This window comes from Macrobrachium nipponense, chromosome 39, assembly GCF_015104395.2.
Source record: "Macrobrachium nipponense isolate FS-2020 chromosome 39, ASM1510439v2, whole genome shotgun sequence".
Taxonomy (NCBI): domain Eukaryota; kingdom Metazoa; phylum Arthropoda; class Malacostraca; order Decapoda; family Palaemonidae; genus Macrobrachium; species Macrobrachium nipponense.
Window position 1 is genome coordinate 36,466,098 of NC_061099.1, and position 27,588 is coordinate 36,493,685.

At 34.4% G+C, this 27,588-nt stretch overlaps 1 protein-coding gene across 1 annotated transcript in view; it reads right to left on the reverse strand.

Annotated features, from left to right (window-relative positions):
- The window catches only part of LOC135210301 (mitogen-activated protein kinase kinase kinase 9-like), a 172,276-nt gene that overhangs the window by 22,767 nt on the left and 121,921 nt on the right, over window positions 1-27,588 (reverse strand). The window contains 3 exon segments of the mRNA XM_064243184.1: window positions 2,093-2,155; window positions 20,841-20,951; window positions 26,412-26,646. Coding sequence (XP_064099254.1) covers window positions 2,093-2,155; window positions 20,841-20,951; window positions 26,412-26,646 — 409 coding nt within the window.

A 27,588-nucleotide genomic window follows, 5' to 3' on the forward strand; every position in this document is an offset into this window, starting at 1 on the left:
TAGAATTACAATGGTATCATATTATTGCAATATTTCTAGGTAAGGTATATTGGCCATGTTTGCTTTTGCTACACAATCAGATGTCAAGATTTCACATTTGTAATACAGTACCAATTTCATATGATATTCATGGATGTTTGTTGTGGGCTATAAATTTTCCTCCTTATATGTTAATATATTAAACTAGCTGTACCTTGCACTGGTGCATCTAGTTTCATTATGAGTTGAGGGATGACACCAATAATTGTACTAGTGCTAACAGACTGTCACCCCTTAAGATGGTCTCTTCCCAGTTACCATGGCCAGGGTTTAGCATTCGCTGAGGATAAGAGAAAGTGCCCTCTTATCCAGAGTCCATTTATACTCTATCACTTGTTATAATGTTTGACATGATATCCAGCCACAAGACCAGCTAAAAGAGAATTCTTAGACATTAGTCTGGTCACCATAGAGCTCTGGTTAGACCATGTAAAGGTAACTCCTTGAGGACTCAACGACAACTACCAAAAACAGGTTTTTCCTACATCATAACTTGTTTACACCACATTATCAATGCTGTAAAATTTCACAGACAATAACCATTCATTCATTAATTATAGCCTAATTTCATTTCACACCTGTAACCATACCTAGTATATTTTTACCATCTATCATATTGCTGTAAGTGGTGATTATCATTTCCCTAAAAATGGTAATTATTTAAACACATGACCTGGATAAATTCTGTTAGTTCGACATCCCTCAGCTATATTGTTCAATAGGGAAATTTCATTAGCACCTCCCTAAAATTAGCGCTAGATATCTGTCCTGCAGACCATCAGCATCTACATTGTCAATAATATCCCAGTAAAAGGCTTTTTGGGCTAGTTCTTTCCCACCGTTATCCCTACACTAAGGGGTCAGTTGCCTGATGCACCTTTCCTTACAACATCAGGCATAGTTTATTATTTGGCAAAGGGGTTTTTACGACTGCATGCCCTTGCTGTCATCAACCACAGCTACTGGCAGTGGGCCTCACCTTTAACTAAAAAGTCCAACTGCAAGGCAGCAGCTGTCCTGTTAGTCGCCTTTTACGACGCAAAGGACCTACAGTGGTAGTATTTTTATACCCCTACCACAGGGTGGAATAATAATAATTATATACTTGTAATAATAACACCAATCATCATCATCATAATAAAACTGAAGGAATTTATAACCCAAATACTATAATCTATGCTAACGAAGTCCTATGAATCCCAGGTTCCATGAGCTGTTATGCAAAATTAATTCTACACTCATTCCTATTAAGTATTTAGTGTCCCACTTTAGCAACAGTTATAACACCAAATATCTGAAGGAGAGACACTAACTTTTAACTTTTCAAAATCCATGTGCCATTCAATTCCCAAAGAATGAATATGAAAAAGTTATATTCCACTTGACCTACTTGCTAGCGATAAATATAAACTTGATTCAAATGAAATTGATCACCACATCAGTGACTGAGCTAACACAAATGTTGGCAAAAAAACAAAAAAAAGAAGTAAACAAGACCACTGCTATCAACAGGCTGGGTCTGTGCATCATCTCCGTGGCTCTACATGTACCTAATCTTTTATTTTTTGCTTCAAGTCCCTCATTTCATTTACTATATAATGACAATAAACCAAAGACCCAACCCATACAACTTTTTGGAAGGAACAGAACAACAGGAAGTATAAGTAATGCAGCACTGTACTATGCTGCTTAACTACTGAAAGGGAAAGAATCCATTATGAATCAGCCACTGCTACACTAAACTTCAACTTAAGAAACCAAAACACAAGCAATCATAGTCAAATAAACTTCATAAAGACAAAAAATTGTATCAATAAGCTCTAAGAATGGGTGCTATAACTGATAAAAACTAATTCAAGAAAAAATTTCACCTGCACCTATGCAATGCATATATATCTACTTTGTGCATAAAATACTAGTGTATGTTTGCAACCAGAGAAATAAATAGCTTTAAATTGTGTTGAAACTAAACCCAATTCAACATAATAAAAGTTCATGCATATAATTAAAACATACAGGAGTTTGATCACAAAATAGCTGGACCTACACTTACTGTGGTATTCTAAAATATTACACAGTATGCTACGAGGACATGGCAGGTTTTCTAGTGGGCATACTAAAGGGAAAAAGAAAACGAGCATTAGATTCGTGCATACATAAACTGTGCTGCTCTAAAAAGGGGCAATGCATCACTTTATTCAAACAAATTGATGTAACTTATGAATGCATTTTTCACAATAACACCTAGTAGTCATGAAAGATATATGTTTTGTTCATATTTACAAAAAATATCTTATTATTTGTATTATTATGTAACTGCAACAATATTAATCCCTATTGTTACAGTATGTGCTGATACGAGAATATTTCACGAATACACAACTACATACTATTATTATTATTATTAGTATTATTACTATTATTATTATTCAATAGAGACCATAGTCTAACTTGTAAGGCTTCCCCAAATGAATTTCTTCTTAAATGAGAATTGAAAATTGGAGCAAGGCTGAGTTAAAGAGGGTGGACAGCCAGCAGGGAAGAGACCATAAGAAACTGATGAAGAAAGAACCATCCCATAAAGTACACTGCAAGCATTATCCCACTATGAGTCCTTGACTACAATAGCTGCCATGTAGCACTTCAATACCAAAGAATTCCATGCAGAAATAGTTCATTGATTGGAGAGCTTTCTATTCACATTCAGAAGATCTGACACTACGATACAATGTTGTGAAGCTAAGTAACCTCATGAAATTAAAGTAAAACAGCAAAAAGTTTGAACCTGTTAAAAACATGAAATGAACTGTGGCAAAGATTTATTCAAAATAATCCTCCCAGTTCCATGCTGATATGTAATATTTGCTATTTACTGAAGAGCATCATTAGCATTTCTTATACAACTTCACATTGCTGTAGAGCAATGTTAATCACCTTCACAAAATAATTACACTTTAAAAATAATGGCAATAACAGCTGCTCAACTTACAGCATCAAAGCACAAAGATAAAGATTGCTCAAAACATCCACTGTTCATTATAATAAATACATAGCAGGATAAAAATTTACAAACAAATTTCCCATTTTGCAAATATAGGACAAACAATTGCCTCATTATAATTTCTTTCTTTGGTATTAAAACCGCTGCAAAACAGCTTGCCACAGTGACAACTTTGACCCTCAGGAGGGTGGAAGATGCACCTCAAGCATGATGTGATCACCACTACTTTATGCATCTTTCTCAGATTAACCCCTTATTCTTAGTACATTTACACCTAATCAGAGGATGGAAAAGAAACCTCTACATATGGCAATTTGTTTGTATGATATATAAAACTGCCTCACTAAAATCACATATACTAAACAAAAAAGGTAGATTGAGTGAAGAGGAGCTTCCAAATTGAAAGACACCATTAGGAAGGAATAGCAACTATACAACTACATTTATGTAGGTAAAGTCAGAATTCATGTGTAAAGCTTGGAATTGCTGGTTTGGTAGTATGTCATCAAAGCTGAGACAGTGAAAGTTGGAAATTTTAGTAAAGATGGGTAAGATGAGAATTAAGACAAAGTTACCCATTTAAAAAACTGTAAGTGTGTCAAGTGATTTTTGTGTGGATGATGGTAAATGTGAAGAGGAAACATACTGAATTATGGCAAGATATTTAGATAGTATGTAGTTCTAATCAGCGCTGCCCAAAGAAAAAAAAGTGCAGCACAGTTGACCTCATAAAATGGTATGTCATGCATAAGCAGAGAAAAAATGTTCAAAACCTCAACTTAGTGCAATGCAATTTGTAAGTCAGGTACATTCAGATAAATTTAAATGCGAGATCTATACAATTCTAAGAATGGATAATGAAGACCACATGGAGTGACAAAGGTGTTAGCAGTAGGATCCTGCCAACTTAATGAGCATGGATCTATATATAATAATCCTAGAAAAACAAAAGCTTTCCTGTCTGCCCAGGCACTTGAAGTATAAAATAAAAAGGTAAAGACTGAAAAACAAAAGACTTTTAGACACTGCCTAGACCCTCCACAGACTAATAATAATTCTGGTATCCATGATTTAGTTGATAAATGAAACACTTTGCTGAAAACTTTGGCAGACATGAACATTAACAAGTCATCCATGAAAGTTAAGGCCCAATTTAAAAAGAAATTACTTTGCAAGCATTTAATCCCTTATATGTTATGAAGAGGCATCAGTTCTGAGTAGGACATGTGAAGAAGTCACCAAAGAAAGAAGACCTGATAATATCTGCAAATCATGGAGAAGTATATTTTCTTTGAACCAAACATAAAATTGTCTAGAAAAGCTTAAGCAGCAAGATTGGGAAGACTCTCCAGTCACATACCCAAATCATTAAGTGCTTTAGTTCCTCCCTGGCTGAGTGGTTTTCGAGCTGGGCTGCCAATCCGGTGGTCCGAGGTTCGATTCCTGGCTTGGCCAACGCGGAATCAGAGAAATTTCTTTCTGGTGATAGAAGTTCATTTCTCTATATAGTATGGTTCGGATCCCACAATAAGCTGTAGGTCCCATTGCTAGGTGACCAATTGGTTCCTAGCCACGTAAAAATATCTAATCCCTCGCGCCAGCCATAGGAGAGCTGTAAATCAGCTCAGTGGTCTGGTTAAACTAAGATATACTTAACTTAATTAAGTGCTTTAACTTTTTTCTTTTTCTTTGTTTGGAGTACTGCTCTCCAGTGCTCTTCAGGTGCTGACTCTCATCTCACACTCTTGGATGGAGTTATGTTAGAAAATCACTTATTTTGCCAACTTGACCTATGCATAGACCTAAAGTGTGTTCATTATGTTTGTTGCATAAAATGTACTACAACAACAAACATGCACTCTTCCTGACCTGAACTAGCTGCTCTTGCTGGCAACTCTAGGCAGGCTGCTGCTACAAACAGTGTGCCATTTTCCAGTATCAGGTTTAATACTACACTCAAGTTTGCTGGAAGTTTAATCTTGGCTACAACTACAATGTGGAATAGTTTATAGGATGCTTAGGACAGATATGGAATCACCTGATCCCCTTATATTTTAGTGGAGCAAATTCATTCCTGCTTAATGCTGATGCGTCTCCTGAATATAGATGCACCAGTTTTTATTTTGTATTCCCTCAGATTTATTAATTAATCACCTTTTCCTATTTGTCTCTCTCAGCCTACTGCTTTCCCTTTGGAGCCCTATTGGGTTTTTAGTCTGTTGATTTTGTACGTAAAAGGTTTTCAGCTGACGATTTGAAGAAAGGAAGAAAAGAATAAAATTTGAAAGTGGAGGTTTGGGAAAAGTGGAACATCAAAGAAATGTTTAGGCCCTATTAGACAAACGAATAGTGTTAGTGGATGATATCTAGATACTGGAAGGATTTACTCTTGTGCTGGCCGAGCCAAATTTGAAATTTTACAGTTGCAAGGAGTATACGATGTAGAGTTCCTGATCACCCCAAAGGTTGCATCATGGTAGTCTGTCTCCAAGCTGCTGAATTACTGTTAATAACAACCCTGAGAGAAGATTACCACTTACCATTACTGGTATCCATAGTCTAATATCAGTATCATGCAGAGTTTAGATACATTCCTTGCATCTGACAGTGAAACTAGGTCAATAATACAGAAAATGGCTTCATAAGTAAGCTTTTAGTAGCCCACAAGGTCCAAGACAATGGCTTCAGTTCATTAATGCATCCAAAGTGAATAGTACTTCTTATGTTCACTGACTTGCAAAAAGCTTCTTTCAAGTCTTCATTCACAATTCCTTGAAGATATTCCTCCTACTATTCTCACGGTATGTATCGAAACTTCAGCAAGAGAGGTTGTACTTTGCCCCAAGTTGTAGTGTTTTTCCGTATTTACATAAGTGGAAATGCTTGTTGTATGAAAGGAAGACATTGTTTTGTTGTATTTGTGTTTTAGTTAGGAAAAAGCATTGTTTAATTATTTCATGCATTAGTTTTTAAGTATACGTGTAATTGTAATCACTCTTAATTATAGGCAGCCCTTGGTTAACAGCGGGGGTTTCCTTCCCAGCCGTTGCTGCTAACCGAAAATCAGCGATAAGAGCACTAAAAATCTGCTTAACAGCGCCGCTAACCAAATATCGGTGCTGTTAAACAGAGATTGGTGCTGCTGTTAACTAGAAATTCGCACTGTTAACCAGATATCGGTGCTGCTAACCAGAGAGCAGCTCCGAAAATCCAGTTAACAGCGTAGCTAGACAAGCACAGTGAAACCGGATAGCCGTTAACTGACACCGCTGTTAACCGAGAGCTGCCTATAGTACCAGCCATCGGTTGTTTGTTGTTTGCCAGTTGGCCAAACGTTGTTGTTAGTCAGTCGTGGTCGTGAGAGTTAGCCTAGTCACAGCTCCGATAGTCGAGTCATGTTAGCTTAATCAAGTGGTCATATGAACAAGACCTAGTCCAGCGATCTCTGAGAAGTCATCAGGATCTTCGTGCCTTAATCACTCAAGTATTCCTACCTTAAAGTTCATTTGGGGAAATTCCTTTTTAGGATATGCATATCTAATGATAGGGAGGTGTTTCCTATAAAGTTCTTTGGATGAGAATGGTGAAAGGAAGACCATGCTAGCGCTGGATCTCAAACCATCTAGGCTAGGGATAGCGAATTCATCATTCACGATAACGAATCCATCATTCACAATTACAGTAAGTTGGTGTCATTTACGTACTCATTAATATACACAACGCAATTAAAATGAGTATAGAAATCTGGGTGCCGTAGTGTAGAACTGAGGCTATGCTTTGGTTATTTACGTTTCAATCCACCTTAGATTATAAGATCCCTTGTGAATTGAAATGCTCTACTTATTACTAAGCAAGTAGTAATAGTATGACAAGATTTTTTTCAGAACTCTTTGCTTCAGGCTCGCGACAGACCCACTGGCATTTCTTTGTGCCCTACTTTGCTCCAGATTTTCACAAATACATTTGATATAGTACTTTCTCAATCTGATAGCATCTGGGCCTGGCTGCTACCTGGGGCAAGTCACAAACCTAAATTCATTCAATAAAGCAATATATCTTGGGATAGATGCAAATACACCATCTGACCCAGGACAAGATTAAAAGGTTTCACTCCTTATTGCATGAATTCCAGTCTGTTCTAGCTTTCCTTGTTCAGTTAGGGCTTAGGTAGTGGGACATCTCATTTCTCTAAAGAAATTAATACTTCACTGTTGTTTTCAAATGAAATCACTATGAATACAATTAAATAATAATAGGACACCCTCATCACCTCCCAAAATCATGCTGTAAGAGTTTCTTGAGAAGCTCTACATGACCTCAGTTGGTGGCATGATTCAGAAAATCTTCTGGTTGGAGTGTTACTAATGTCACCATTTCCAGAACTGCAATAGTTTACATAAGCCTTAAAAGAGGGTGGGGCATCTATCTGTCAGATTTTGCTGGATCAGGAAGGTGCTCTATATAGGGCGAGGGGTGTGAGTGGAAGTATATAAAATGTGAATTCTCAATAGCATTAATAAAACTCATAAAACAGTTACTGAAAAGTTTCAAACTTTCCTTGCCCCTATTTAGATCACTACAAAGTAGTAATGGGTTTGCCCTAAAATAAATAGAACTCTTTTCTTATACCTATTTATATAAAATGTATTTCTTTACAGAAAGTAATCACACAGACCAGTTTTCACCACATGGGGTGCTAAGGCACCTGGATGCATACTTGGATCCATAAAAAGAGGAACTTTTTTTTGTAGTGTCTGGAGATTGGTGCTGACTACAGGCTGGTTCATTATAAAGAAATGGTTTCGTTTTTGTTTTAAAAAATGCAAATCTATTACCATTCTAACATTTTTCATCCTTCTCCTTACATGCCACAACCATCCTGCCTACTGATATCTATTATTTCCAACCTAACATGTCATTTATTTGTAATACATCATTCCCACAGCACTCCAACCATGAGCTTTTTTTACATATAGCATCATCATCATTAATAATGTTGTGTTAGATTTTCCCTTTGTAAGGTTAAATGCATAATGAGGTCTTTACATTATTTTACTCATATTTTGACAGGTTAATTTATGAAAGCTTGCTTTGCAAGTTAATGATAACAATGACTTATATATATACTACAAGTGTGTGGGGGAAATTTGCATTACCATGCCATTGGTTGATACCCACTACAAATAAAAATAAGCCAACCTTTGAGGAATACATGCAAACCTTTAAAGACACTCTCTATCTCTATCAAGGGCCATAAACATTAGGTATCTAAAAACAAAAGCGTTTGAAACTAGAAAATAAAAATACAGAGCTAGCCTACAGTTGCGTGTATGATAGATTCTGCAGAGGCAAGAGAGCTGCAGGTATGTGGTCAAAACAAACAGTTTGGCTCCAATCTTTTAAAATACAAAAGTGACAACTAAAAATTCTAAAGAAAACCTAAAAAAAAAAAAAAAAGCACGTTTACAATAAAAAAAATTACTTTGTACAAAAAACAAACATTTAAAACATGCTGTGAAATATTTTCATAGCAATGGTACGCGAGGCATAATTAACTTAAAAAAAAAAGGAAATTAATTTCACTGAGCTCAAATACAAGCTTACATGCCATGAATTACTTCAGGACTTCTTTCATTTTGTTTTCAAGCAATGATATGAGTACCAGAATGACAGCTATATTAATGGGCCATCACTTGACACAGTATATCATCACCAAATAGGTCTTACTTTTGTATGGACACAACAGAAATCAGGGGCAATATTATTCTACACAAAATATGAAAAAATTTATATAAATAAAATATAGGAATAGTGTAACACAATATATATAAATTTGGTTTTCACACTACACCTTTACTTACATTATCTCCTAAGACAGTTGAATAACAATACCATTAAATTTATTTGATAAAACACTAAAAGCAGAATATAAAATGACTGAGACTCCTAACAGACCACTGAATATCTGTAATCAGGGAAAATGTAGTAATTATTATGATGCTGTATTGAAAACATAAATTAATCTTACATTATATTTCTACCTTATCTGTTTATATGGAATATAGAGCACATATTTTAATGCTACCGCAAAAGATGAAATACCAAGGCTATAAGTGCCTGGCTGTCATATACAACCCATACTATTTTACTCCTTCCCTAAGGAGTAAGTGAACCTTGATGAATAAGTGAAAAAATTTAAACCTCAAGCGTACAGCAAAATACGAGTAATAACAGCACAACCCTAAAGATATATCCATTATTAAAATACTAATATTTTTTTAGTGTTAAAATTCATTCCATTCCTAGGAACATAAGTTTGGAATTTAATAATTGGGTCTACTAAACATTTAAAAAATTTCAAAGCTGAACATCTATAAAATCTACTAAACCTTTAATGCTTCAAAAATCAAATATTTACCAAATAAAGCTTTTGAGTCATAAAAAATAATTTCTATTGCATTAAGTTAGTCAGTTTCCTTGTAGAAGCTCTTGTATCCAGGGGGCATATTCTGGACACTTGAAACATGAAAAGAAGAACTGTATCTTGTGTCCAAAATACAATGAGCTCAGTCATCTGCCTTAAAGCACTTAAGAAGGCATAAAACATACAATGTACAGCATCCACTGAGGAATTTAGGTTTCATATCCTGTACTATATCCTCTCTTGGATGCATGACGTTGCAAATGAAAAATTAAGTCAATATAATTTTGACTTCCATAACATGTTTTAGTGGAAAGTATCAAACTAGACATAAATAAAATGAGAAACAGAACCTCAATTCCACTTTTACAGTGGGTGTAATGGAAATTGGCACAATGTGTCATAACCATGCAACTTTGTGTAATGGAAATTGGCCCAATGTGTCATAACCATGCAACTTTGTGTAAAGGAATTTGGCACAATGTCATAAACATGCAACTTTGTGTAATGGAAATTGGCACAGTGTGTCATAAACATGCAACTTTAAGACTGAAGATTATAAGAAAGTTCTACACTTCTATACAGTGTATAACAATTTGAGAGCATTTACCACCCAAATGGAATGTCTGTAAGGCTGTTTCAACAGACATTAAGTTTATGTGGCATGCCTGGAGACCTGATAACTACATTTAGGCACTGCCTCCTTTGAGAACATAAGTGTGGAATCTTTAACAACGGTTTATGAAATGGTTGCTCCCACATCTTGAAATACAATGAGCAAGAGATTTTCAGACACTACATTGTATTATATAGGCAAATGGGCAGATGAGAACCCAGCTGTAATAGATAGACAGGCCTTACAAGAGATGTGCATTTCTGTTACCTTGGAGACACTGGACAATGACGGAGGAATGGACAGAACAATAAGAATGAGAGTGACTCCAGCAATAATGAAATGGAAAAAAAGATTGCCAGGCTACTGGTAAATGAAAATGTCCCATTAGTAGAGTGTGCCAAGACTTACAATGGGTATTCTGTGTAATATTCTGTGTAGCAACATGGGCACTAAAAGGAAAATAAGATTTTGAAAAAGTGTGATCATGGAATATTAACATCTCAAAAGAAGTCTGGACACTTATTGAGAAAGGATGAGGAACAGCTGCTCTGAAAAGCAATAGTTATAGAAGTTCAGTAGTTATAGAAGTAGTGGAACAAAGGCCAGTAGAAAGGCCCAAAATTACTATTACTCATCTGTGGAATGGCATTAGAACTAGAAATAACCATATGACAAAAGCAGGCAAACAAAACTGGCTATAGAAAGCTTTTCCAAAACAAATAAGCAAAAAATAGGCTAAGACCAACTTGCCCAAAGATGGCATGTGTATAGGTTCAGCTGAACAGAAGTGTTGTTTGGGCAGATGACTTAGGCCATTGGGTTTTGAACTTGTGGTAAAGCTGTAAACTGCTTTGCCCTTCTGTAAGGATTTTTGGTTCAAGTGCTAACCCATAGAAACTGACTGCCTGTACCAATAAGTTATAAGTTAGGAATAACCGTAGAAGACTAATCAAAGAAAATTGACCTTTCAACTTGCATTATAGGTAATGTCATTGCCTCTTTTAAACAACTATAAAGAAAAATACACTGTAGTAAGATATCCAATAACAAGCTCCAAAAAGGCCAAGAGCATTCTAGCATGCAAATATGTGTGAGGAGATGACTGGTTTAAGTGTAATATTTAACTATTTTATATTGTTATGAAGATGGTGCTTGGACAGGTGTATTGACGCAGCTAGACTAACTAGAGCTCAAGATGAAAGGTAGTCACAATAGAGGAGCTTACACAAGATCAACCCCTGAGACCACTCACGTACTTGTCCTCATGTTAGGCGTAGGGGAACGGAGGCCTAGATAACAATTTAGTTCCACCAGCCATTTCAAATGTTGTATTACTGTAAGATGATGGGGAACAAAGGACTGTATAACGATGCCCTTCCAGACATTGCAAATGGTCTTACTGTAAGGTGACAGGGGATAAAGTTTTACAGACATTTAAATCTTTCTCTACATGGATTTCACATGGAGCATTTCAATTCTTTAATGTAGTTTAACCTGCTGGGATGATAAGCAGTCAATGTATTAGATGAAGAGGGTTCATTGTAGATTCTAGTTTCATTCCAGAAATTCTCTTAAAATGTATCAAGAAGTGAAACACAGAAATATCCCTAAGCCAATAACAATTTTCATCTTTTACTCTTTTATGAATCCCTATTCACTTCTAAAAAAAAAAAGTCAAAACTACCATACCAATTAAATAATTAACTAGGTATATATGCATTATGCATTTGTAACATCTGATATATAGTACATATCAAAAAGTGCTAGACAATATAATAAGTACAAGTGTACCCTTACTGTCAAAAATGGTGGTATTCTTTAATGCAAAATGGCTTAAATAAATACCTCTAATACAAAGCTAAACTTATTAACAGTACAACTTATGATAGTTTTGCATCACGTAAAATCATGTCTATACTTAATTTTTTTACAAATATTACATAATTATATACAGCATTAATACTGAAATGTTTATCACTTTGACCTATTGTGTTCATTCCTGTTTTTTTTAATATATTAAATTTAGTAAAGTATGACTATTCAGCTACAAACCTATATCAAAACAAGTATCCTAGTATAAAAAAACAACTACACATAGCTCTGTAAGAATAAACTAAATTTTTATTTGTCTGACAGTGTGACAGCCAAGGTAAACAACTATATTAACTAAATACTCCTAAAAATCAATTTTTCAGAGCTGTCTGGAGCATAAATAAATTCAAATGGCATCAATAGTAATTTATACCTGACTAATATTTATTTATCTATTTACTGTAATGTGTGAAAATTTTGTTGTTAGGTAACTTCAATTTATCCTTTTGACTTTTCATTTTTATTTTTACTATCCTGCTGTTTTGAACATATACTGTATTACAAAATAGTGTAAAGATGTTCAGCTTTAAAATAACACTAACATCAGTAATCTAGCATGAAATTCATTCTACCCAAACTAATAACAATCTTGTTAGATGCAAACCAAGTTGGGAAGAGCTTTGTTTATGCACTGCTGAACACAAAAAATATATATCTGGACACATAAACATTACATTTCACAGATCATTTTGCCAAACTGCTCTTAATGCAATTAACAGCTACATACTACGGTTAAAACACACACAACAAATTATTTAAACCTCACTGATTGAAAATGAACCTTCTTTGGTTACAATTAGCTTCAACAACAGGATGAACATATTAAAGTTTATATGTAAAAAGTGTTTCTACCAAATGAAAAACGGAGCCAAAATGAATGAATTGTCAAAAATGACTTGTCTTCTTCTAATACAAGGACTGCTTTTCTAAATGGAATAATAATGCTACACAATGAAACCCTGTAGACATCTAAACGATCTTATATACTAATTCAACATGGTGGGACTGAATATTGTACTCAATTAGGGAGAACTTATAGCAACTTTGTTTTCAAAATACTGTATGTGATACAGTGATTAATAAGAGCTGTACAAGATTGACCTCAAAAACTGAATTACAGTAAATCATTAAGGGTAAGGTTTAACTGCATCTGTACTGTCAACAGCTAACTCTCAAATACAGTACGTATATGGATTTCAACTGTGCTATACCTGGAAACAGGCAACAATCATGCCCTTTAACTATGAATATTATAATTCTGTGAAAGTAAGTCATGAAGGAAGAAAATATTTCCTAAACAGTGAAGAAAAGTGCAATGTTACCTTATCACTATATACATGGAATGAATACTCACATTTATGCAAACCAAAGGTTTGAACTTAAAAGCAATGACATTTACACTACAATTTACACCAAATTTTTAAAATATATTTTCAAGATATATCATAAAAAAAATTATGAATGTATACACAGAATTGTCATTAAATTCAAGACGCAAGACTGAAAAAATCACTTGACTGATTTAAGTAAGTTTGTAAGTCACACGGTAAATAGCTATTTATGATATTGAATTACTCATAAGAAATTCACCTTATGTTTTCATCATGAGACTACTGAAAAATTCTCCAATCTAAGAAGCCCTACTTTCAAAATATAACTATAAAAGCAAACTTTCAGAAATATCAAATGTGCTAACCCATACTCTTATGTATAACAATCAACAATTTTTGATATCCAAGATTTACAATAAACCAATACTACTGCAGAATTAAAGTATCTTTTACCTCTCCTATAATTTCAAATAAAATTGCAATCTAAAAAAGGTAATTGTATTCATTAATATTTCAAACTTTCAATAATTTTGGTAACTCCAGTACTAAGTTTTACGGAAATATTGCTAGCTAATTCTAGTATAGGATAATGTCCAATTCTTCAACAACTTTGAAAGTTGCCGCCAATCATACAAATTTAATAAAAATTTGCCACTTACTTAAGACAACAAAGATTCAATAAAAGATATTGGTGCACAGATTACACTCCAATATCTAATTCTATAAAATATCTCATTAAAAGTATAATTCTTAATCTAAACACACTCCAAGAATGACATAACACCAATAAATAACAAGTGTAATTATATGTGAAATGTAAAGAAATCAGTAAGTGTAGAGATAATCCTGCTTAGGTGTCTCATAAAGGCTCAGGCCGACCCTGCATGAAATCTACAGTATGTAATTGGTGTCTGTGGCTGGACATTGCTCATGAATTATATTAATGATAACAAAAGATCCAAAGACTGTTGAAGAGGATGAAAATTAAACATATAACACTAGACACTATAAAAAAAAAAAGCCAAAGAAAGATCTGTTTTCCTTCCTAAGTTTATAACCCACTTTGCCCCAACAGCCTAAAATCCTTATAAGGTCTACTGTGATATCACGAAGAATTAAATTATTGTATACGTAATGCATTGCTGAGAATACATCTTTCTTCAATTAAATTTTGCTTTTGTAAATACAAACCAATTGTTCAAACTAGTGGAGCTTGTAAAAAAGCTATACGAAAGGAATGAGTATGAAAGCGTACGGTACTAGTAAAGATAAGAATACTTCAGTAAAGTTTTAGTAAAGAAAACAAAAAATCCCATTCCGTGTCAAGATTAACAATAATACAGGTTGAAAAAATGTGCTATCTCTGTAAGGTATAGTTTTCCATATTTCTGTTTTCAGCAAGATCATGCAGGTATAATTTTTCAAAAACCACCACCTCAAAACTATAAATGATATAGTTTTTGGTCCAGTGATATGACTTATTCCACTATAAAGAAATTCTGCTGCACTATATAGTAATTTTGTTTGTATACTGAATGTTTAACAAGTCACTTGCCTAACCTATGCAATTGGTGGGTATCTGTGGAAAGAGTAGACTAACCAATGGAGCTTGATTTCTAATTGCAAGTCAAGCAACCATCAGGGATCAAAAGCAAATAAAGACAATCATTTCACAGAATGGAGTACTACAATGATATCTACTAGTATTTCTATCTTAAGATCAGCTAATTTAAGCAAGTGATGAAACAATGATGTGCTCGTGCACACAATTTTCAGTTCCAATACAAGTAAATAGAGATTTGGAAGGGTTAACTACTAATTACAGAATGGGAGGATTCACATGTAATTAACATTAATAGAAAATTATTTTAAGATTCTGACTTCTACTGTGAAGTTTTAAAACATTTAGACAGAAAACATATCTTGAGTAATCTATTATCAGCATTTGTCACTACTGTACATAACACAAAAATATCTCTTCAAAATCATAAGGGGCTTTGTTCACCATGAACACAAATATTGGTAAATGAACTAGGGCTCTGTTCTGCACTGCTGTAAACACAGTTGTTTACCAATGAAGGCTGCACCAATTAAATTAAATTATTTCAATATGCAAATTAAATAAATATAACTTTAGTACAACTCCCATTTCTGAAATGTTTGTCCAAACTCACTGTCTGACTCAGGACCATGCTACAAAGGATAGCCTGCTTTTCCTGCACTCACACATCCTCCAATTTACATTACATTAAAACCGCGGACTTCGTATGCCCTATTTTTCATATGATTTGGTTTTCGTCAACTTTTTCCAAAGAAATTTTGGCTAGGGTTTCCTACATTTCCTTGGAATTTGTACACCCGGAAATGCTCCTTCCAGGGCCCACCTTGTGATTAGGCCTGTACCCACCACACAAATAAAGCATCCCATGTTTTGTCATGACTCATTCTGCTTTTGTGTTCTTTGTTATTTGAGCTTTTTTATTTGAGTGGAACTGCAAATAAGCCATCATGGGGCAAAAAAACACTAGAATTTATGAAAGAATACGTAACAAAGTGTTGGAGGCAATACTACAAGTGCTGCTGTTAATGAATTCAAGGCCAGCAGAGGATGGTTTGAAAAATTCAAAAAGCAAACAGGCATACATAAATTTGTATCATACAAAAATCTCTATATTACATACATATAGGGTTTGCTATCATCAGTGATTTCACACACCTGCACTTGGGCTTGGAACCAATTTACTGAAGATAATGAAAGATGGCCCTGAATACTATTCTCATATTAACCAGAACATGATAAAAGAAGCATAACTTCACACTTAGACACAACTGGGTAATGTCTTGGGTTATGCCTCAGGGCAAATGCCAAGACACCAACATAAAGAAAAGGCACAAAAAACCATTGCACTGCAGTGGATGCAAGATCTACGTTGTGGTTCTTAAAGAAACAATGATCTGGCACTTATATAATTCTCAACATAGTAAACAAACCCATTAAGAGGAGGCAAGGGAGCAAGAAATTACATTTATAATTTGAATGAACAAATGACAAAAACTAGTACTGTCCACATGCTGGCATACATACTTGCTAGCACTCTTTTTAAAGTACGTAGTACATATGCTCTGTGAAAAAATGGTCAACAGAATGTGTGTGCCTGGGGTAAAAGCCAACAGTGTCTGCAACTCAACAGAAGTCTCTAAACTGTTAACATTCTTGTGTTACATAACATGAGTTCGCCAGTGTTTCATTCCCATTAATCTATTCCTATATACTGTACCAACAATGTTGCTGCATCGACTAGTAAAGTTTTCATTCCTGATTGAAAGTCAGAAGCTGGAGAGTAAAGTGATGTTTTGCCTAAAAGACAAGGAGTTACATCTAAGTACCCTTATTTGACATTGCCAGCAATATTCACCAGGTGTATCATTAGAGCAACCAAACTGAGGATAGCTGCTAAGAAATTCAAATGGTAGCAACATTGCTACCTTTAACTTTCAAAGGATGGCTCTGATGGTTCATGCTTTAGTATGTCTTACTAAACATAAAGTTCATGGAGAAGTTTTAGTGGCTTCAAGAGGAAAGTACCAATGAATTTTCTTAGAAATACTTATATCTGACACACTTAAGCACTCAGAAAAGTTATCAGTTTGAAATCTTAGCAAGCAATGCATCTGTTATTTGCATTACAAAATTTCTCAATGATTCACAGGCAGAAACCTGTGGTCATTGGACACTCAAAGCAGTCACTGTGTCTTTGTGCAACGATGGATAAACTTTCTGAGATTCGGTACAAATCTTTAAAGGCTTGATTCATAGCCAACATTAAGATTGATTTTAGAATCATTTCTGCAAAGAGATTGATATAATTCAAGGTTTGAATTGGGAAAGACAGGAAAAAACCTCATGATTTCTTGGGACCTATTTTTGCAATCTCCTGATGGTGCAAATTGAGGAACATTCTATTTTACAGGTACTCCATAGTACTCCAAGACCCTGAGAGATGGGTAAAATACTATCTATTGGGCTGACAGTGGAAATATATCCCAATTCATGATTTCCTTACAATACTATAGCAAAAATTACCCTGCTAATCATCTCAAACCATTCCTAATGCATTCCTTCATACAAACAAACAGATACTTTCTCTAGATCTATGAATTCACAATAGCCTCTTTTCCTGTAGCTGTCTTACTATGAAGATGGCATCCACCATCCCTCTTCCTCTCATGAATCCATACTGTTGTTTCCTAATCTTTACAATCTCTTAATCTCTCATCCAGTACTCTCTCTAAAACTTTCAATCCATGTTCTGTTAGGTTAATTCCCCTGTAGTTACCACAATCCAAGACATCTCCCTTCTGCTTGTATATATATATACCATTAGACTCTCCTCCCAATCCCTTTGCATTTCTTCCTCTTCACATATAGCTGTTAATAAATCCACCATCCATTTCTCCCCCTCTGTACCTAGTAATTTGGAACTATGATGGACTTGCTGATTTACCATTCTTCATTTTCCTTCTGTATCCTGTATCTTCCTCACTGGTCCTTCCACCCTCTTTACTTCCCACATCTCCTCTCTCTCATTTTCAGTATTTAGCAGGTGTTCAAAATACTCTCGCCATCTCTTCTTAATGTCTTCCTCCCTATACAGTATATTTCCATCACTATCCTTGATGACATCTAATTTACCCACATCCTGTCTCTGCCTTTTCCTAAAGTTTGAAATCTTATAGATATCCTTTTCTCTTTCTCTTGTTCATAGTTTTTAATTCAACTGCGCTGCTGCCCTTCCAATCCCCATACCTACCCTCCTTCTCGCCTCTTTCCTCTTCTCTCTACCTTACCTCTGGACCCTGTGCATGCCTTACTTTCCAGTCCATAAATGCTTTTGATTTTCTTTTAATTGATTTTTGCACCTCTTCATTCCACCACTACTTTTCTCCTCTCGACACTCCATATCCGCTGGGTCTTCCCACCAGTTCCTCTGCTTCCCCCACCCCACACATATTTCTCTCATGTCTACCCAGATATTTTCCACTCTACTACCCTGTCCAAATTCTATGTTTGCCCTTTCCAGGTGTCTCTCTTTCACAGTCCTCCTAAACTGCTCCCCTTTCCTCCTTTAAGGTCCCAAATCTTAATTCTAGATCTTCTCTTTCTCTTCTTGGGTTTCCTACCTCTCATTTTAAAATCTATCACCACCAACCTATGCTGTTTAATACGCGCTTCTCCCAAGATCAGTATGCAGTTTGTCACTTTTGTCTCTTCTAAGATACTCTGATCACCATATAAAAATCTTTCTTTCTGAAGCCAATGAAGGCACTGTCAGATGTTAGATTATTATACATCACTGATATCTTCATTACAATTTCTGCTAAAAAAGGAGGAAAACAAAATTGTTCTTCCTTAGTACTATATGGACTATTGTGTACCATGGGATGTTTTACTTAAGGCCATAAAGTATTCAAAATAGGCAATAAGAATAAAGATGCTTGAAGCATACACACACAGTCTTAGATGCTGTTCCATTACAGTTTACCTGTTCAATTGTCACTCTTATCTGTGTTTCTGGTGAGGATTGAGAAGACTACCACCCAGTTACCCTACTCACCAGACTTAGCTTTTCCCTTTAAAATGAAATCCACTATGACAGGTCACTGATTTCAGACACTAATTGAAAGAAGAAAAGTTGCAAGGACACTCACACAACATATCAAATAAAAATATTTCATGATAAATTTAAAAACCAGACAAAAGAATGAAGTCTCTAATGAGGGGAGTACTTTGAAGGAGCAATAAAGCATCAGTTCAATTTATCCACATCACTTTCAATTACTTCATCTAGGATGGTCTGATCAGTGCAGCTATATACTGTAAAATAAGGAGGTTTTTTATATGTGTGGTACCATAAAATTTCTACATCACAATTTCATGTAGTAATTGCGTATTTAAGATAGATATCTAACAAATAAAACAGAACCAATATGTGGAAAAAGAATAAAATAAACATAGTCTACTTGTTAAAAGTTGTAAAACTATCAAAATACAGTACTAAACTAACCTTAAAAAATTGAAAGCTATAAAAAAGTTCACCTTTTAAAACATCAGCTTAAATAAATGTACTGAATGACTGCAAATATGGATGAGCCAAAGTGCAATGCTGAAAAAGCACTTCAGGAAACAATCAAAGATAAAAATGGATGGAAACACATTACAGACCACATAAGAACAAAGTGCGAGACATCTAATATTCAACAATACAGTCACAGGAATATCAATGGACATGAAGAATGCACACACCACACTGCAAATCACAGCTTTGTTTTCTAAGCCTCAAGAATCGAATCCTTAGTCCTTTTTTCCTTATCAACAGCGTGAAGGCTAGTAGCACAGCAAGCAAAAATACCTTGAGTTAGATCACCTGATCCCAAAATACATCTGTTATTCTTTCTAGTATGTCTACTGAAAACAAAATTATTCCTAGGAATAAATATAAAATGCTGTACCACTAACAATGCAAATATAAAAACATAAGGTTACTTAGAAATACCCTTCATAAATCAAATTACAGTTCCCTCCAGTTCTTTTACTATAAAAATATGTAAAAGTTTATGATACGAAGATGCATGAGCATCTAAGCATAACTATTCTACAAAAACAAAACTGATTCACAGACATTTACAAAAGAGGAGACATTGTACCAATTTAAGAAAATCCATTCATAAAAAATTCAAGTACTCCACAAACACAGCTAAATAATCATGAAACAGAAGCTAATTTCTTAGGTTTCCGATAAAGTACTTTTAAATGTTGAAAAATTACTTTTCAAAGTCCAGTTCCGCAGTGCTAAAAATCATCTGTGTTGCCATAAGCAACCATGTAACATTATTGTAATACCTTTAATGATGTTCATTTAACAATAATAACATACTGATTACAAATTATGCATAGTCACTGCGCCATGAATATTATTTGTCTTTTTATTTAATTGCAAACTTTATTACCTAAATCTGTAACAACCAATCCTGGCAGGCTACCACATCTTATAGAATATAAATATTAAATACTGTAAAACAGCTACCTCTCCCAGCAGTCAACAGGATCATTCCTATAATCAACTTATAACTCATTAAGTCATTTCAAACTGCAACATGAAATCATTGCTATATACATTTCAAAAGTTTACAGAAAGTACTAATACTGTAATCTAATCACCGAGTCAAATAAGTAATTTCCCCGTTATTTGTGTTGACACGACAAATAAAAAAATTATGTGCCCTTCAAAAATTGCTTGTTGAGACAAAAATTGTATCATGAACAATCTGACTGCAGATTAAACATTAAAAAATATCCAAATTTCCAATTTCTACAGTTTTAAGGTAAAAAAAAAAAAAAAACTGATTTATAACTACTGTACCATGTAAAAAAATTCAGGATACTAATTTGTCTCACTCAAATATATCTCCCTTTATCAAAAGCCATAAGAGACAGGTAAAAAAGAGTAATAGTAATAGTAGTGAGAAAGCAAGACACAGAGAAAGCACCTTGTAACTTACATGCAATGGCCCTGAGTCTAGGCAGGTTAGGGGAGCCGGGGGGACTGTCAGGACTTGAGGGGTTAAGAACAACACCGGCGGTCGGCTGCACTGTGATGTTGTGCCGGAAATCTAAAGAAGAGCAGAGGGAGAACACTGAGGCACAGCCACCATGCATTTTTAAATTAACTGCCCACCCCAAAAATCCATTATGCTACACCAGACATACCATAATTTGTTGACATCAAATGGCAATACTGCTTGCATAAAATTTCATGCTTATGTGCATAATTATCAAAATTCAAACAAACAACTAGTTTGGCTGGATGAAACTGCGAGAATACAGTATTGCATTTTAATGGGAACAAACCTGAGAATTTAAATATTTTCAAAAACCAGTGAAATTCTTAATGAGAGCATTTTTTAACAAATTTGACATTTATACATTTGATTTCTCATAAATTTTATGTCAATATAACCAAGTTACCTTTTGAAACTTTCCATCATTACCTCAGCACTAACAATTACAAATTATTCAACTTCCCACAGCCTACATAAAGAAATTTCACTGGCTACTACGGTAAATAAAATCCACTAAACAAATCTGGTTATTAGTCTTACAGCGTTAGTGACTGATTATGTAATACAGCTACAGTCTACATAACAAACCTTCACTCACACGTTGGCGGCATATCCAACAGCTTACAGAAAATCCACCACCACCAACCACAGCAACCCAGGTGCTCAAAAGTGCCATTCATTAATTTAATAATAAATAATATAAATGGAAATCAGGATTATACTAGTCAAAAACTGTACCTTCATTACTATTATGCCACCTAATCAAATAATATTAAAATATATTTATGTATAGTGATGCCATCCTCTGAAATTTGACCCAGAACTCAAAAAGACCACTATGTGTACTAAGAATAGGTTGTGGTACCTCCAAACAAACATTACCAAGTTGAATATTCTCCTGTAGCTGTATCTAACTTAACCCCTTTTTTACCAACAGTTTGTTTTGGAGTACTACTATTGCATAGTAGTACTGAGTACACGAAGGTGGTACACACATACTACCAACCTTCCTCTTCTCAGTTCTACACCTCTTATGATTCGTTAATTTCAGTTTGAAAGGTTTGGAGCAAAACAAACAGTATTAGAGTGCTTAGATGGCTACCTAGATTCAGACGTTTGGATATATACTGTGTATACATATGTGCACACATACACATATTCATTTATATAGATGATAAATACTTTAGTATTTGGAAAAAAAGTGTAAACTCTCTCTGAAATCGATGGAAAAGAGTTACATGGCAACACTCACTCGTGGTATCGCTTGTGATGACTCGAGTGGAAGGGAAGATAGGGTACGTTATTTTGCCTTGCGCTTCTGGGCAGTAATAATTAAATGCGTTGTATGCTCTGACGCTATTGTTTATTACAATGATAAGTGAAAAAAAGATATAATCAAGAAATCATGTTTGTTTTTTTAGACATACAAGTGTGAAAATGTAAAAATTCTTCTACACAAGTATAAAACCATTTGTAATATTGTTTTCTGTGCTTCTTTCTCTGGAGATACTTCAGTAAGAAGTTCATGCATGAAGAGTAATGATTATACTAGCCATGTAAAGTATGACCCATTTACTTTATATTTATTCATTAAATTACTGAAAAAAATCGGTGTGGTAGTAAACACAATGTTTACGTTTGGTTAAGCCACTCGGTAAAGAAGGGGTTAACGGATACTTTCATTCTCTATAATTACTGCAAATATTGTACCATGAAATAGGATATTTGAAGGCTTTACCTAATCCAAAACGAAGATGGGAAAAAAACTCAGTTCACTATCCCGTCCCAATAGATACTACACGAAATGCAAGGGAAGGAAATAGTGATCTCTAACACTGAAGACTGCAACAAATCTGCCTCTTCAAAGAGGAGAAACTATAAATCATGAGAAAATGAGAGAGGAGAAGATTCTTCAAAACTAATTCAACTCTAACAACACAAAAGTAATCTTATTTGCCATAATTCATTAAGCATTTTTTCTAATATAAAGTCATAGTGCATAATTTTAGCCTACTGGCTATGACTGAATGGTTCTGATGACAGGTCATAACTCACCATATCTAACATAAACACAAACTACAGCAGTCTCTGATAACAAAGTTAGACTCGGCAGATATAGGGCTCCATGCAACGAAATACAGCGCTCTCAAATTTGGAGTGGTCTATTTTCCATTGCAATGGTAATAAAAACACTCAAATTAAACAGAATGAAATAAAAAATATAAAACATAATATATTCCAATTCAGGAGCTTGCAATTACATTAATTCAAGATTAATTAACTATTTTGTATACTATATTAAACATCATAAATGACACCACTGAAAAATACCTTCAACAGGCTTATAATATAAGGCAAATGCCACTAGGGAGAGCGAGATAGCAGATTGGTGCTAGGCCTTTCGACTTACTGTCAAAAGGCCTAGCACCACTCCAGGGTTTCACTTTCCTTTGTGGTATTTGCCTTAATTAATATATTCAATTAATATATTCATCATACATATTCCATATTTTTGTGAATCAGTTATATATATATATAGTATATAGTTGAGAGAGAGAGAGAGAGAGAGAGTTTTTTTATAGTAATTATAACATGTAAATATAAGTTTGTTACTACATTGTTCTAATCTCAATCACCTACGTCTTTTGATGCTGTAATGATAAAACTGTTTATCTGCCGTACAGCATTAAAACAATAATGCTATCAAATGCACTTAATATGCTTACAATTTTTCTTCTTTACATTATGTGAATTCTGGTGGGTAAAATGCTTAAAAAATCCTACAGTGGAATTATTGTTATTGTTATCATGATGTCGGTAATAACCCTTCATTTAGGATTATTTTATTCAATCTGATTGCTGCTACAGTGCCATTCAGTTTAAAATATTCTTTTTCTGTTCTTCTGATATTATCTTTTTCTTTTTTTGGAAGGCTGAAGATAAGTTGTTCTATTCCTCTGCTGCTTCCACTATCATTTCTGGTTTTCCTTCTGACATTTTGTTCCAACTAGGAACGTCATCTGATTCTAATGAGATTCTGTGTTGGAATGACTCCTCTTGTGTGCGATGCCGGCTTTTATGCTGGGCACTAGGATTGATGACTCCATGTGGGAGCCAATGAAAAACAGGGTCAGTTTGGTGAGGGCCAATAAAAAAAAGTGTCAGTCCAGAGCTAGCCTCTGATTGGCTGGTTATGACAAGTTTTTGTCATGGCTATTGTGAAGTGGTCGTTTGTGCATAAGGCTATTGTGAAGTGGTTCACTGTACATAAGGCTACTGAGAAGTGGTTAATTGTACATAACCACTCTTGCTGAATTAATGCCTCCCTTCTCTTTTCACATCTCTCAGACTAGAAGACCTTTGCATCACCAGAGGTAAGAGCATGCATCAGTGCCAACTTTAGATTTTTTTCTTTTAACCCTGCTCAGATCACTCCTCAAATTAAATATAAAGGCAGATCTTCAGCAGTCACAATAAACTTCCCTCAAGTCAACTAATCTGTTAACTCTCAGCTTTTCTGACTGCTGAACGTTTTGATGAACTGCATCAATTACTGACCAAATAATGCATTCCAAAAAGCATGCATGTGGGTTCCTCCTTATCATGTCTTTATAAGAACAGATGCTCTGGATTGCAGGGTATTCCATGGTATATTTTGCAATCTCTTCATTTACTAACTTCATGGAGAGTGACACAAGTAAATCTAAGTAAAGAAAAATCTATATCACAAAATCCTTACTACCAAAATTCTAGCCTGTCTTTGTTATTCCTTTGGCTTCTCATTCCCATTCTCAGAACATCAAGACTCCTACCTCTAACTAAAAGAAAAAAATGTTGCCTAGTTAAGTATTTGCACTGAATTTTGATACAGCAAAGGTTACCTCATAAAAATACAACTTTTGTGCTAAAAGCATTTACTAAGTTATCCTATGCTTTCTCACCTAAACTTCCCCCTGTTCACATTCCCATTTTCTTTTAAAAGTCCCTCAATACACTACAGCTTTGTAATGCGATATTCTGATCCTAGCTCTCAATCTGGACAACCTGCCAACATTAACCAGTCTAATCCATACTTGGACATACCTTACCAAATAGCAGTGACTAACTCATAACCTGAGTGATCCTACAATCTAGGCATGGCGCTCTTTTTACCATAGGGACACAACATTAAAAAAAAGTTCCCTTTTTTAATTGCCATTCCTCCTAAGTAAATTTGTGGTTGACTAATTGTATGAACAAATTACATTTTTAAATTTCAAGTTTTTAAACGAACTCTCACCTTACACCTACGATTAGACAAATGAAAATAAAGTTGACAGTAAAGCTCCGAATTGATGTGGGTCAGATATTGAGGATCAAAGCTCACTATAGTAGAACCACTTAGTCTGATAAATATTTTACCTGTTCATTAACTTCAATACTGAATCAGTAGACTCATGTAAGGAAACAGTTTTCATCTACAAAACAAAACAATTTTTTTTAAACAATCATTTTCATCAGATCATATACAATCTATGTTAATGTATATACTTTGTGTTTTTAAAGCATCCAAAGAATAAGTTAATATTACAAATTCTCTACTTAACACGGCAATCATACACTCATCATTTTGATTTATTAGATGATGCCTACAAACCTCACAATTCAAACAGCAACAGCACATGTATGCATACATAATACAACTTCAAAAGAACAACATAACTTTGGACCAAGCTCTGTAAATTGTTTTAAATACACCATACTTAATGCCCATTATATCATTAACTCCTCACCAAATATGCGCTCTCCCTAGTTCTTAAAACATAAAAATAATGTGCTACACATATTGTATTCCAACACCTAAGTGCTTCAAAGCAAAACATCAAAATTGGGCAAGACACTCATGATCATGCACATCTTGCACAAACATTATCTAAATAAATCTCAGCATCCAGTTAAACACGAGAATCATTGTATTCAAAATTAAAAAATTAAAATAATAATTTAAGACAACACAAATTTTATAAAACTTTCAAATTCAGCATGGAACTTCCCTGGCTCCAATATGCAGCAATATTATTATTTCTTTTGTACCAATGCCATAAAAATTTCAAGAGTTGCATCAGAATCTTTCCTGTAAAACTTGAAACAAAAGTAAGAGGAATACTATTTCAATTCAGTCTGAGTGAGCTACTATGTTCATTTACCCATGAAAACCTAACCTAAATACAAATTATATAAAATATTTATCAGCTCCCATTATGTACACTGTCATCTCTGTGGTCAGAGCACATTGTTGCCTTATACATTTCTACATGTCAATCCAGCTCTTATTTCACACAACATATAACTTCTCCCTCTTATTTCACAGAACAAATAACTTCTCCCTCTATTCACAATATAATTCATGTTAAAAACAATCTTATGATTACCACTACAGATAGTAAATACTTTATAACAAATTATATAACAAAATAGAATCTGAACTTAACTAGTAAACAATCCTCAATCAAAAAACATGTTACAACTTACCTGAAGGAGCAGATATTTGATGAGTTCTGTTAAGTAACTTTTTCTTGAACTTTCCTTTTCGTTTCTTTGGTGTAGGTTTAGATGACTGTTGTTGAATAATGGCTATTGAAATCTCACGCTGAAGTAAATCCAATTCCCTGTGATGTAATTCTTCTTCTCTCTTTTTTAACTGCTCTTCCATTCTCTTTTGTTGCACTAATGCTCGGCGTACCTCTTCTTCCCGGCATCTCAAATCCTGTCATGTAAAAGCTTTAAAGTTTTCTCTGCATACCTAAAACTGCATCTTCACAAAAGTCAACCAGAATATGAATATAAATACATACATAACTAATGAAAAAACATCTATTCATGCAAAGCTTTGCTTTGCCTTACATTAGTCTGATACACAGGTACAAAGTGGAGGACTGCATAAAAATTTAACAACAAAGATTTTGTCACTTTATCAGAATGTGAGATCCATCTTCACTCTCAAATTATTTTGCTCCTTAGGGGTGGAGGCAGATCAGAGGATATGCAACGGTCTTTGCTTTAAAATGATATCAATGGATTTTTAAAAATCAAACTGTATACAAGACAAGCCACTGCCTCACAGTACACAAATAGAATATACAGTACTTAAGTGAGAAAATAATTCAAGTAGAGCAGAGCCCTGACTGGGATGGTATATCATTAGGTACAAAGATATATGATGTTAATCTACTTAAGAATATAGATTCCTAGAAGTTCAGGTCTTGTGTTTGGTATACACTACTAGCTTGGTTAGTTAGACCAGAAGCTGATGCACTGGTAAGGTACAACTTTTCTCATCGTTATAAAACTACCTATAAGACTAAAAGTCTTCATCTACCTGATTTTGATATGATTTCCTGGGCCTTCCTACATGCCATTACATTACTTATTTTCATTTACATTGTATTTAAATGTTTGAAATTCTTCAATTCCATTGCTAATTAAAAGAGATACACTTTCAATGCCTGAGTAATTGTCAGATTACATATTATTATTAATATTATAAAAAAACAAATCCTCAAAATGCTGAACATTTATCTGCAATTTATACAAACACTGAAGTGTCAATAGCATAAGTAAAAAATAATACAAGTTACCCATCCTGGAAAAATATACTAATTTAATAGCCATCCTGGAAAAAATATACTAATTAAATAGGAAAGATTAA